The 13,162-nt window shown below is 41.0% G+C and overlaps 1 protein-coding gene across 14 annotated transcripts in view; it reads right to left on the bottom strand.

The window, feature by feature from the left end:
• Nucleotides 1-1,785: 1,785 nt before the first annotated feature.
• The window catches only part of KIF1B (kinesin family member 1B), a 93,469-nt gene continuing 82,092 nt past the window's right edge, over nucleotides 1,786-13,162 (bottom strand). For all 14 annotated transcript variants that reach the window (XM_074560683.1, XM_074560688.1, XM_074560693.1 and 11 more), the window contains 11 exons: nucleotides 11,417-11,531; nucleotides 10,722-10,855; nucleotides 10,146-10,207; nucleotides 9,292-9,437; nucleotides 8,683-8,922; nucleotides 8,201-8,272; nucleotides 7,816-7,937; nucleotides 6,875-7,024; nucleotides 6,180-6,372; nucleotides 5,460-5,578; nucleotides 1,786-4,690 (listed from right to left, as the gene is read on the bottom strand). In XM_074560683.1, coding sequence (XP_074416784.1) covers nucleotides 4,648-4,690; nucleotides 5,460-5,578; nucleotides 6,180-6,372; nucleotides 6,875-7,024; nucleotides 7,816-7,937; nucleotides 8,201-8,272; nucleotides 8,683-8,922; nucleotides 9,292-9,437; nucleotides 10,146-10,207; nucleotides 10,722-10,855; nucleotides 11,417-11,531 — 1,396 coding nt within the window. In that variant the 3' untranslated portion in view covers nucleotides 1,786-4,647. The remainder of the gene's footprint in view (nucleotides 4,691-5,459; nucleotides 5,579-6,179; nucleotides 6,373-6,874; nucleotides 7,025-7,815; nucleotides 7,938-8,200; nucleotides 8,273-8,682; nucleotides 8,923-9,291; nucleotides 9,438-10,145; nucleotides 10,208-10,721; nucleotides 10,856-11,416; nucleotides 11,532-13,162) is intronic.

The following is a 13,162-nucleotide window of genomic DNA, read 5'->3' as shown; positions in this document are numbered from 1 at the left end:
ACAATTCAGTGGTGCAAGGTTACCATACACAGTTAGATATCTGCATTGCACACCTAAGGCTATACAGCAAATGGATCAGAATTAGTACAAATACATGAACTATATTTACATTTTGTATACTCAAGCTCCAAATATCAGATATATTTACAAAATAAAATAAGAAAATGAAAACCTGAAATTAATGTACAGTGTTGCTGATACACTCCTTCGCTGGGATGAAATCAGTTTGCAGAGATTTGTTCAAGAAGGCCACTTATACAGCATATACCTTGTATACCTTGAGTACAGAGAGATTAAACACGGAAATGGGGACCGCAATTAAAAAAAAAAGTATATATTTCAGTGCAACAGCATGTCTAATGTCCAAATTAAAGAACCTTAATCAACTGCACATGAAGTATGAAAAAGCAGAGTGGAAAATTAAGAACTGATCCCGGGAAGTGCTGATCATTCCGGATTCCCTCTGTGTCTCGTCCCTGGTTCCGAGGCAAGAGGCAGCTCAGCACCACTCGGGATCAGGCCGTTAACTTGGCAACATTAAGAATTGACTTAAGACTTACACCTCCACACCCTCAGTTTTCTGAATACACAGCTGATCCTGTTAATTTAAAAACTGTTCCAAATAACATTGGACACAACCATCTGGTTAGTGTTGGACTAGTTTTGATATCGAATACTTAGAACGCATAAATGGCCTTCTGAACAAAAAAAAAGTCAATCCTGTTCTTGAACAGCTGATGTTTTTAAACAAGGAAGCACAAAATTAATACATTCCTGCTACATACAGTACAGTTCAGACCACAGATTTGGGTTATTAACCACAATGGAGAGATGCAACGCATACATGTTAGAGACCCATTTTACAGTACATTCAGCAAACCGTTCCGGAGCAGCATCAGGATCCTTCCTTCGAGCAGCAGGGTCACAGCTGCATCTTCAACAAAACCACCCGCCACAGCATAAACTAACGCAAACTAAGGCTGTGCAAGAGAACCAGAAAGATGTGTATGCATAGGCAGTATTAGCTGATTGTATAGTACCAATGGGTGTTATTCCAAAGCTAATCCTCTTTCTTATCTAATGTGCAATTAATTACAGATGTATAAATATACAATACATTACATAAAAGTAAATCCCTGTAAATTAGGTAACAAGCAGCAAAAAGTAAAGTCTTTGCTTTGAAATACCTTGCTAATCAGTAATAAGGACTGTTAGACACTGACCAAAAAAACCCACCTTCTCAGTGGTCTGGAAATAAAATTCCCTTCCCTTCTGCATCCCAGAATATAGGAATCTTCTTTAAAAAGGTACTTAAAGTGCATTTCTAAAATACAGTATAGGAGGTTTAGTTTAGTTTTAAAATATCCAGGAAGCTCCAACATCAACGATGCGGTTTGCAATGGACAAAAAGAAGATAACTATCATCTTCCTTTTAGTGAGGGACATAAAAAACCTGAACGACAGCACAGTTTCACACCGATTCTCTCTGAGAAACACCTGCCAAGTGTACAACCAGTGCTTACGCCGAGTGGGCTGGCAGGCCCACAGCACGACGCCTCATCTGCAGCGGCGGAGTCCCAAGAGCTGTCTGACTCCGGGACATCCCAGGCCGGCAGCAGGTAACCAGGAGTGGGCTTTGACTGCCCAGAGAAAACAGCTTGGCACATTTCTCCCTTCTTGCCCTGTTTCTAAAAGGAAATTTCTAACACGTTGGGCTAGACCAAAAAAAGCTTTAAAGTGAATGGAAATCCACATTTATTTTTTTTTTTGCTTTGTTTTCCTTTTAAAGAAAACTCAAATTATTTCAGTCCAGCTTTAAGTAGGGAAACTGATGTCTCAAACTAGGCTTCAATAATTGGTGAAAAACTGTAACCGCATGTCTTTATGTCAGACCTGAAAATAGCAATGCCCATTTGAACTCCACACAAGAAGAATCTATTTTGTCACAGATTATGCAGCTTTAAGAGATACTGATGCTTAAAAATAGAATTTTGCTCTTCTGATGATCTGTTATCCATATAGACATCAAGTCATCAGAAGGTGCTTGGAGTCTTTAGATAGAAGAGTAACATTTACGCAACACAGCTGTAACATTTCCAGCTCTGTATAAAATAAGCATCTCTGTCTTCCTGCTTTTAAAGGAAGATCCCTTAATCATGTTTCCATGCAATGCCTGTATCCCCTCAGTTCATTTTCTGGCTTATCCAAAGCAAAGACTTAGCAAACTAGTTTTCTTCTAGTTAAAAAAAGAAAAATTAAAATGCTCTCAGTGTGCCACAAAATGCCACCATGTAAATCGCTACTCCTCCTCAAACTGGTTCCACTTTCATTACAAATGGTGGTGATGGCAGGAACAACTTAGTGCTTAAAATTAATCTTAATTCTTGAGATCGCCTTAGCTCCAGCTTGGGGAGCCGTCTTGCAGCACTAGCAGTCTTACTTATCCACACACTGGAAGTGCATTATCATCCATTGCGTAACAAAGGAATATCCTCACTGTATTAAGAGTCACACACAATTAAACAAGACAAAACCAGAAGAAAATTAAAAAAAACAAAAAACACATCCCTATTATGCTCCCGGGTCCCCAGGATGCTCCCTCGCTCTGGCTTCCAGTTCTGAAATAAATCTGAGGACCATAGAAGATAGCATGAGCACGTGATTTAGCTTGAGTACTATCTTGAAATATATAAAGATATGTCCTAGCAAGCGTCAGACTCCATCTCCCTGCTCCTTTGCCAGCCATGCTTTCAGGAGGCCTCATTATGCATTGCACTTTACAGAAGAACAAAAACCCCATAAAGCTAAAAAATTGCTCAACTGATGCCAGTCCCATGTACACTTTTGGGCACAGAATTTCCGAGGCATGGCATGACCTGCTGTTGAGTGAGCTGAATCAAAACGACCTTCTTGAGCTGGAGTGTTCCTAGATGTGCCTACTGTAATAATGGAACAAGACCTCCCTCGACAGGTCAGAACCTCAGGATGAAATTGCTGTACATTGCCCAGGGTCACAGCTGGCCCTATCAGTGCCCCGGGTAAGTCAAGAAAGTACAGCACAGCAGTCTGGAACACAGTAAAAGAGAACAAACACCTCTCCCCTCAACAACCTCCCTGAAAACCTAACTAAGAAAGATGAGTTCACTTCTCAGGAAATTCATTCTGTTTTCCTTTCTCGGGGCAAGGACCAGAACTTTGGTCACAAGGAGAACTTGGACTGTAGGTCAAGAACAAACACCATCCAGCTCATCTCCAGGAAGCCAATTATTACACCCGCTGACCGGAGTCCACTTGATCTGTCCCTCCAGGAAGGATTAATTCTGAAGTTAAAACTAACTAGGGGCTTTTAGCTGATTAAAATCGTAAACAGGGAAATTAGGAGACCTTCAACAGTTGTTCCAAAAGGAAGTGAAAGTGTCCTGCTGTTCCCTGGAGAATACTGCAAGTGCTAGGTCTACAAAGTATTCTGTAGACGGAGGATGCTTTCCCCGTGAGCAGACAGGATGTCATCCGAGTATTACAGAGAAGGGACACATGCATAAACCAGGCCTTTCAGAGTGATGCTGTAGAGCGGTCTATCCTAACATACCAATGACAACCGTAAATCTCTTCCAAGAGAGGTGAGAACTGTTGCTGCAGGAACTCAGAAGTCAGGACTAAGAGCAGAAAGAGGAGATACTGCCCTCCCCTGGTGATCTCCTGAAAGCGCTCTGGGGAACAACCACACCTACCTTTCTGCTTAACACCCTCCATCTGTCAAATACGAGGCTGAGCATCTAAAACTTTAGGGATTATATCTAATATTTCAGCGGTGTCGTTTATTTTTCCTCACATCAGCACAAGTTCTGTCTCCTCAGCTCAGTTCAGAGGCAGAGGAGCAAGCGTTAACATTTTGGGAAAGAGTTAAAGCCAAGCCCTGTTCACCTGCACTCCCACGGCAGGAGTTTAAAAGGCTGATTATTCCAGCCAGCCCCTCTTGGTTTGTTCCCTATCTTTTTCCAGCTCATGCCTTCACCTGTTGGACCCCGGAAACTCAAAAACCTGCACCAAGTCCAAAATCCAGTCTGCCCAGATGGATTTGTCCAATATCAACTTTCAACAGAGTTTAAATTAGAGGCTGGATCCAGAAAGCCTGAGGAGCTATTGCAGTTCCTGGCTGGGTAATGTCTACATAGAAGAATTTATCTTTCCCTGGCATTAGAACTTTGCCCTGAGGGAACCAATGACTACTGCCAAGTCACAAACCGAATGAAAAACCTGCAGCAGTCTAGACAGACGACAGTGGACGGTGGGACAGACACCAAAAGGTCAGTTGGAATGGGAAAACAATTGTTATAAGAAAAAATAAATAATGTGGGTGGTTTTTTTTTCGAGTCGTGCATAATCACTTGATTTTTTTGATTTTTTTTTTCTTTCTCTTTTTGTTTGGCCACATGCTACTAGTATGATTCTCAGTACAAGTGAAAAGAAAGAAGGTAGGGTTAGAATACCTAGAAAATGTGCTGAAGGAGCTGGGAAGGTAGGGGATGTTAAGCCACAGGATTACATACAAGAGAAACTGTCAAGAATCACAAAGAGAAAATGAGAGGTAACACTTGATCTATCAGAAGGTGAGTTAGGGAGAACAGATGAGAACATTACATGGACTCAGTACTTCAGCTGGCCCGTGCGTCTTCGAGCCAGTTTTGACCTGCACGAGAAAGAAGTAAAAAAGTATTTGTTGAATTCTGGAAGTTTATTTTTCTTCCCTCCCCACAGTTTGTCCAGATTTTTTTTTTTTTAATCCTTTTGTATAGTCCTAGTTTACTCCATATATTTAGAAAATAAAACGTATCACGGGCTGTAATGAGAAAGACTTCTCACTCTTCTGCTGTGCTCCTTTAAAGGAAGATGGGCTCTTTGAGGACTGCACTGTTCAGAAATTAATTGATGCTATACAGTAACAGCTTAGGTTTTAATTATTTTTTCTTTTTACTGAAAGGAAGAGCTACTGTAACATAGTAAGAGCTCTCCAGCAAGCAGGGGATGTCTGGGACCGGTGTTAAAGGGAAGGAAATGAGAATTTCTGCGGTAGCTCACAATTAAGAGAATGAAAAGGCAGTCCAGAGCCCCCTGCACAGAGGCAGTAAGAAGCTTTCTAAATTTGTAAAACAGCATTACAAGGAAACCATTTTGTGGCCTCCAAATGCAGGATTGCAGGAAGCATACCACACATGTTCAAACTGGATACATCTGCTAAGTATGTCACAAGGCCCAGCAACAGCCACTGCATTTCTTGAAATACAGGGCTTGTTTGCTCTTTTTTTTTTTTTGTTGCCCACCCTCCTCCCTCCTTCAGTTCACCCATCTTGTCAAATTCTTCAGAACAAGATTAAACTCTGTGACAAACTATCTGCCCTTGCTTATGACTCGCTATCTTTATGCTTTGCAGCATTGTCTGCCCATGAACCGCCTCTTACCGTATTGTGCCAGCAAGAAGTGGATTGAAGGCATATAACCAGTCATTCATGTCTTTGTCATTGATGGCCTGGAGCAGGACCCCACGATGCTTTGTGCATACACCAAATGTGTTGGGTGTCTGGAATATTAAGGACAATTTAAGATACTGAAGTCCACACGCACAGAAGCTGCTGCACACTTCCTCTGAGGAAGAGGTTGCTATGTCACATTCCTAAAACCCACAAGCCCTAAGGTCTTTCATTGAAGTTTCACTAGTCATTTCCAGGATATTACTAGTCAGTCAGATGGGACATCTTCTACAAAATGTAGCTTTAAATCATGAGCTGCTGAGATGGACCAGTAAAGTTAATTTGATTCCCTGCAGGATGTTCATGTGTGTTGTTTTAGTTTGTTTTTACACACACACACAACCCCCAAACACCACATAAATAAAACTACAAAACCCAAACACACAGGGTGATGGCACCAACACATGCTCATAAAAGCAAATACCATGCAGAACAGCAGTCAGTTCTGGTCTCCTGTATAACTGTGTCCAGAACATAAGAAACCCTGAACAAACTGGGAACTTTGTGGGCAGAATCATCAGATGCCAGACATTCTCCAGGACACAGATGCATTTTCCTCAGACCAGAGATGACACACAGGATGGTATGGATGCACTACTACCTGTAACATTCCTGCTCTACGAGTAAATAAACAATAGCTCTCAGACTGACCTTTACCATTGCCTGTTGATCCTCACTGTATTCCACCTGAGCTGTGGATAAGTTTATGAGTCCTCTTTCTACAGGATCTTTGTCACTGTTGTAAATAAAAACATAGGGACGGCGAACCACCACAAAGTGCTTGGCCCAAGAGCTGGAGAGTGGCTCCTTGAAGTGGAGGTATCCTTTCTTTGAGACCACAGAGCTGGAAAAAAACCAAACCAAACCCAGAGATAAACAGGAATACTTTTCCCCTAAATAAGGCACCTACTGAGTATCCCTATTAACTGCAAAACACTGCATAAGACACTTGGTCCTTAACACGTTTTGTCTGCAACAGTATTATGAAAAAGTTCTCCTATAGCAAGTTGAATTTTTGTCTTCAAGAACTATGAAAAAGTCTGATGGAAAGAGAGACCCACAAAGATCTCTACTTCAGTGAACTTCAGTAATGGTTTTGATGGTAACAGACATTATATTTAAGTCACTGAAATCCTGCTCGTTAAGTAGATACCGGGAATGAATGCTACAGAGATCAAATATCAACACAACCTTCATCAGTCCTGCCTCCATCATACAGAACTCTGCAGTTCTGCTATCACCTGTTTAATTTACCTTCTTCAAATGGGGCAAAGAAACTACAAGTCTCAGAATGCCCTTGTGACAGCTCTCAGGAAGCCACGATCACACGACAATAGAAAACTTACCCTGGTCTGATTTCCTCAATATCAGGAACGAGGTTTAGGAATTCGTTCTTTCCAGCCCTGGCAATATAGGAAGTTTCTACTGTAGGTATTATCTGGAACTGTTCCACCTCATGACAGGGACTGGAGGCACGAGAATTTGCTTCTGGTGTCCTTTAAAAAAAAAAAAAAAAAAGGCCGAGAAAGAAAAGTGAATCACAACTGAATGTGACAATGGAATTTGAAGTCCATCTACAGCCTAGCCTTTCTCACAAGTTTCATCCTCCAGTCCAGATTTTTTGTATGACATTGGGAATCTTTTGTACAGTATCAAATAGCATCTCCCTGGAAATCTGTGGAATAAAACTTCTAATAACTGCAAGTAAGTTGTTTGCCCACTACTTCTCCCTCGTTTCTCTTGCCAAACGCAGTCACAACACAGACATGTGTCTTACTATGGTTTGATGTAAAATGTACTACTTTGTCAGCACTCCTCCTCTCAGGGATGTTAAACTGAGAAGGTATAAATTACAACGACGTGCCTTTCACCAAGCAGTTATTCTCAATGTCATCAAAAATATCTTCTATAGATACAGCTGAGAAAGATAAACAGAGATTACTGGCCAAACTGGTTTATTCTGGGTTGTTGTTAGTAGGTCTTTTTAACAGACCTCTGAAAAAAAACTTGTGGACTTTACACACTGAAGATGCACTGGTCATTGGAATGACAAGCATCTGACTGTTCTTTCAGCACAAAGAGAAAAAAAAAACACTTCAAAAGAACAAAACGGGGACAAATAATTGTGCAGAATGACTGGAGAAGATAAAGCAAGGGGCTGTACAGAGAAATATCCGAAAGTAGGGAAAAGGAAGAGAGAGGGTGAAAAAAAAATAATCAGAAAACACAGCAAAGAGATTTGTGAAGCATGAGAAGTAATATTTTTCTATTAATACCCTATACTTACTTCTGCTCAATGGAATTGCATCTTGTATCCACCAGAGAAGGGCAGGTAGATGAAGGAGTGAGGGTAGCACTGCTGAAACTCGACACTGATGGGTCCCGCCCAATTGGAGAAATATCCGACAACTACAAGGACAAATATCGGCAAAATATCAGAGAGTTGCTTTTGTAGCTAGTGTTCAGTCCTGGCTAGAACACGACATTCAGCATGTGGAAGACTCAGATAATAGATGGATATTTCTATTAGCCATTTTCCCACTCAGTAGTCAAAATAAAGAAAATTAATATGAAGTGTTTTGTTTCTTCATAGTATCAACAGATTCCACAAACTATAAATATATTGCTATTATACTACAGATACAGTGTATTGTATTGCATGAATTATTTACCTTGCAATCACTGATGCTGTTGTACACCTGGTTAAATTCCCGATTAAAAGTGTGAGTGAGAAGCTGCAGACACTAAAGGGAGAAGGGAAACAAACAACACACAGAAAAGAATTTTACCTTTAGATTTTCAGAGAAACTTGAACGCAAAAGGCAATTTGCCAAGAAATGCTTAGCAGCTCATGAAAGAATAAACAAATTCTGAACTGCTATGAAAAATCCCAGAAGAAGGAGGGAATAATCACTTCCCTTGATAAAATTAGTAAGTTTCATTTACTCCTAATGAAGGGGAATGAGGTACAGCCATAGCACAAAGTTAGCCACCACCACTGGCTGGTGAGAATGGATTATTTCACTATAAAGCGTGTTAAAATTAACCTCTCACAACACTGGATATTCACCATGCTATCTGAGAAGCTCATCATTAATCTCTAATCATCTTTGGCACCTCAGTTTAGACCCGTGATGCGTTTCTCATGTTATACCTTGGTGGCCAGCTCTTTCTCCCGATCCACCAGGCTCTCTATGTCTGCGGAGTCATAGCCGCTGCTCTCACTGGGTGTCACTGCACTCTCAAACGTTGTAGTCGAAATTTGTGAGGAAATGCTGGTGGAGGTACTGAGGGTTCCACTGCTCAGGCTGGGAGACAATGAGTCACTCAGGGACTTGGGGATGCTGTCACCAAGCTTTTCACGAAGCAGAAGGAAATGACGGGTTTTTTCCACCTGGTACGAAAAGAAATCAGTATCATCTGCTCCAGGATGTTGCCTATTTTACAGGCATTGAATTCTTACGCATTCTTTTAAGATTCACACCAGTAAACATTTTTCCCAGGGAGGGGCGTTTACAAAGGCACTAGAAATTGAATCTGCCTTTGTTGAATACAAGGAGACTCTGAGCCGAAGACTCTCCTCAGCAGCCAGCCACATGCTTTCTATCTTCTCCATTGGAGAATTTATTTAAATCCTGACTTTAAGAACAAACTCCCATTTGGGAACCCGTTCAGCTCTGAAGGTCTCACCGTGGGTAGACTACAGGCAAATTCAGAGGTACAGTTGTGCTTTGCCTTTCACTTCCCTGATCTCTTTACTCACGTCATGCAGCAGCTCCAGTTTCTCCAGTTCCCACTGATGCTCTAGTATGAGGCTGTCACCCCTGGGCCTCCAACCTGCCAGGTTCTCTTCTCCTCGCACATATGCCACAGATGTATCCAGGACTTTCCTCCTCCTCCTCTGCATTCCTGAGCAGGAAAAGACAACATAAGACATGTTAAAGACATAGCCGGAGGGATGCCACTAAGGAACACTTACCAATTAGCAACCTGCGAAGAACCAACACTTGTGCTGTTTGGCTGGAAATATACACGCCAATGATCTCATTAACAGCAATCACGCATCCCCAAGAGATTTGATTTAGCCTGGCTTCCTTACTTCATTCAGGTATTTTCTACTGACACAAAATAATGCAAACTCCTGCTCAGTCTAATTCAACACAAGAACTTCCATTGCTAGGTCTTAGAGGAAAAATACACTGGCACTACATGAACTACGTTCCTTCCAAGTTATCAAGCTTGCATCAGATATCAGCAATATCTTCAAAAGACCAAAACTATTGCTGCAAAACCAAGTCTCAACTGTGTTAGCTATGAGCCATGTATTATGCCCCCTAAGTCTATGACTCTGGTATATGCCCAGTTTCTTGACACATCCAGGTCAGAAAATGTAAAGTTTTCAGTGAATCCTTGGTTCACCAGTAGTAAACACAGACCCAAGTCAAAAGTAAAAGCCTGCACAAGTTTTTTATGGAATAGCAATGTTCACTGCTACTATGAAACACAGGAACTGCCTCCCATCAGGATAGAAGTGTTTACTCTGTTCTGCCTATCATATTTTCTGCAATATTTCAGTTTACAGTATCTTTATTGTTTGAACACCCAGTCACTGCGTACCTGGACTTCCTGTGTCTGCCATTTTGCATAAACTTAGTTCATAGATCCCGGTTACTCGATTGCTGTTCAAAGAAAAAAAGAGGGAAAAAAACCTATTACCTTCAGAAATAAAGCTTTAGTTAAGTGGTCTCCAAATTAGAAGTTTAAGTACAGCTGTTAGTTAGAACTACATCTGAATTCTAATCTTGACATAAAATAGCCAGTACTGACTGCAACATCTCTAACAATGGCATTTCCCTCATGTTTCCCCCCATCCCCCATTAGACTCCGAGACCAGCTGCTGCAGTAAAGTCCAGGTCAGGGTCAGGATCATTTATGTGCAGGCTTGCAAAATGGATCTCTCTTTCCAACTGTTCAGTCAGAAGGCTGGAAAAGGGCTTAGTAAAGAGAGTCCATCAGAAGTTCACTGAAATAAATGCAAGAAAAAAATGTTCAAAACCAGACTGGAGAACTCTAACTAGGTAGACTTTGAAGGAAGAAATAAAGAAAACTAAGCTACATTCTCCCCATTCCCTCTAAGAGAAAAAGCATAGGCTGGCATAAAACATCAATACTAAAATTAGTCACTGAACTTACGAATCTGGAGACTTGGAGTAGCCACTGCCAAAGAGATTGCGTAGTGATCGTGGGGGGGAAATCTTGGCATCTCGTGAGTAAAAGACCATACAAACATCCTTTGTTATAACGGCAGGCTGAATGCAGTGGTCAAGCTAAGAGAAAAAACAGTAATGAATGAGTGGCTGCAGACAACTATGCCAAGTTATACTGCTTCTCTCTTGTAGCGGGACAGCTTTTTGAAATCCGTTCTTGTTTGGGTCTTTGGTGAAGGCTTTTCATATGTGTTTCTGTGAAAGAGAACTGTCAAATTTCTTGATGCATCTTGTGGGTGAAATAATCGTACTACACAAAACAACAGTGTCTTGCATGCAAAGCCAAAAGCTAGGCCAGTGTTTGTAACACTAGTAGTACTTAACGTCCACTGATTTCAATGGATTTTCAGATATAATGGTAGATAAAATGAGGCACAGAAAGGTTAAGGAGATCACCAGTTTCACTTCACTTTTGTTGCAAGGCAGTAATACCTCGACATCAATATGTTAACTGTGGATAAATTTTTCCAGCCTGTTCTCAGAAAATGAACAAAGACTTTCACTGGCTTCAGGATTCAAAATCACCTAGTCCAGTAAGTATTTATCTCGGGTACACATCGTCTGTTGTCTCAGATAGTTATACTTCAGTCACAAGCAAAAAGGCAGGCACAGGTCTCTAACCTCCAGGTAAGCAGAAAGGGTCATATAGATCTTCTCTCCATATGGTGTCACTCGATTGAGGAGAAGGGAGTTATGCAAGGAGCTATCCCAAACTGCTTCAAACCGATAGAAAGTCCTGGAAAAAAGTACAGTAAAACCTCAATAGTAAGAGTTCCTCTGCATCCCTACCATCGGTCAGCGTAAAGCATCTCTTCCTTGACATCATTCACTACGACTTTCAGTGGCTTCGATAACAAATACTTGAAACAAAAACCTTCTCTTCTTTCCCAAGAAATGGGAAAGAGGCCATTTCCTGTTATGAAAGAGACCCATCTAAAAAGGAGAAGAGGGAATACAGAAGAGAACAAAAGCTGTCCTAACACTACAGGGAAGTCAGCACCAAAGAACAGTATTTCTAAACAGACAGAATTCCTCTCTATGGCTTCAGGTGCAATTCAGCCCAGCTGGACCTCCAAAGTCCATGGGAAGATTCTTTTCCACAGGCAACACACATTCTACACCATATTTTAGGACTAACATACAGCAACAGAAGAGATCCCTCTAATACACAGTCTTAGAAAACCAGCAGTTTCTGAGAGCAAATCAGAATGATTGATAGGTAAGGATAAGTCCTATATTCAAGTGATAAAGATTTCTTTCTATGTCCCTACTAGCTTCAAGTAAAATCTTGCAGATCTACCACAAACTCTTTTAAGAAGTGTCTTGAATTTGGTACATGGAAAGAAAGGAGCTGAAGGCTCCCACAGTTCTAGCCCAGCAATTGGGAAACACCATCTGTTCAAGTAAAAAGTGAGAGCCATCATCGTGCACAGGACAGCTAAATCCTCAGACCTAGAGTCACCATTGTACTCTCTCCTCTCTAACAGGCGCTTGGGGAAATGAGCTTCCTCCTTTCTCACGGTAGAGACTGATTTCATGTAGGTTCCTTTGGAAAGAAGTCCTATACCCGTACTCAGGAATACAGCATGCTTTTCTACACTGGTAACAGAAAAAGAAGGCATTAATTCTTCATTGTGTCCATATAATTTCCCTCCCAAATCCCCTTGCCATTGAGGTTTTCCATCCTGAGTCCAAATGATGTACTAAAAGCAAGAAAGTCCTCCATGTATATTGTTTTTTTAAAACAAGTTATGTCTCTAAAGAGCTTCTGTACTAATGCCCAAGGCCAAGTCAGAAAAATAGAAAATGAAACCAAAGACAAATGACAGGGTGGGGGTGGAAGAAGGAAATAACAAACACCAAAAAGAAACATGAAACAGCCTAAGAGCAGACATAGCAAAAACTAAGGGTTCTGATCTCAAACAGAGCTCCCAAGAATCCCCTTTTCCTGATACCAATTACACAATTCGGAGCTAACACATCGAGACACCATGAACTGTGCAGTCAAGGAATACAATTTGAGAATATTGCTAAGTACTGTTTGCATCTGAAGTAGCATACTGAAGAAATTACTTCTAAATGTCCTGCTTCTATTAAAAATGCCACAGAGAAACACATTCTAAAGGCTAAGTAACTGGTAACTTTAAAAGCACTGTAATGTAATAATCCTTACTTGACTTAGATTAGGCAAATAACACAGGTTGTCCCTTAACCCTTTACAAATCTGTGTCGAGTGTCTGTGTTTTAATCTTTTGTCATGTCTTAGTTATGAGAGCAAATTTTTTAAACTTTCACTAAGCTCCAGATCTACAATCTGGGTGAAAAAGTAGTAAGATCTGGTTCTCCCCAGATGGGAAAGCCAGTCTA

This window comes from Larus michahellis, chromosome 16, assembly GCF_964199755.1.
Source record: "Larus michahellis chromosome 16, bLarMic1.1, whole genome shotgun sequence".
In the NCBI taxonomy this organism is placed as follows: Eukaryota; Metazoa; Chordata; class Aves; order Charadriiformes; family Laridae; genus Larus; species Larus michahellis.
This window is presented reverse-complemented; position numbering and strand designations above follow the sequence as displayed.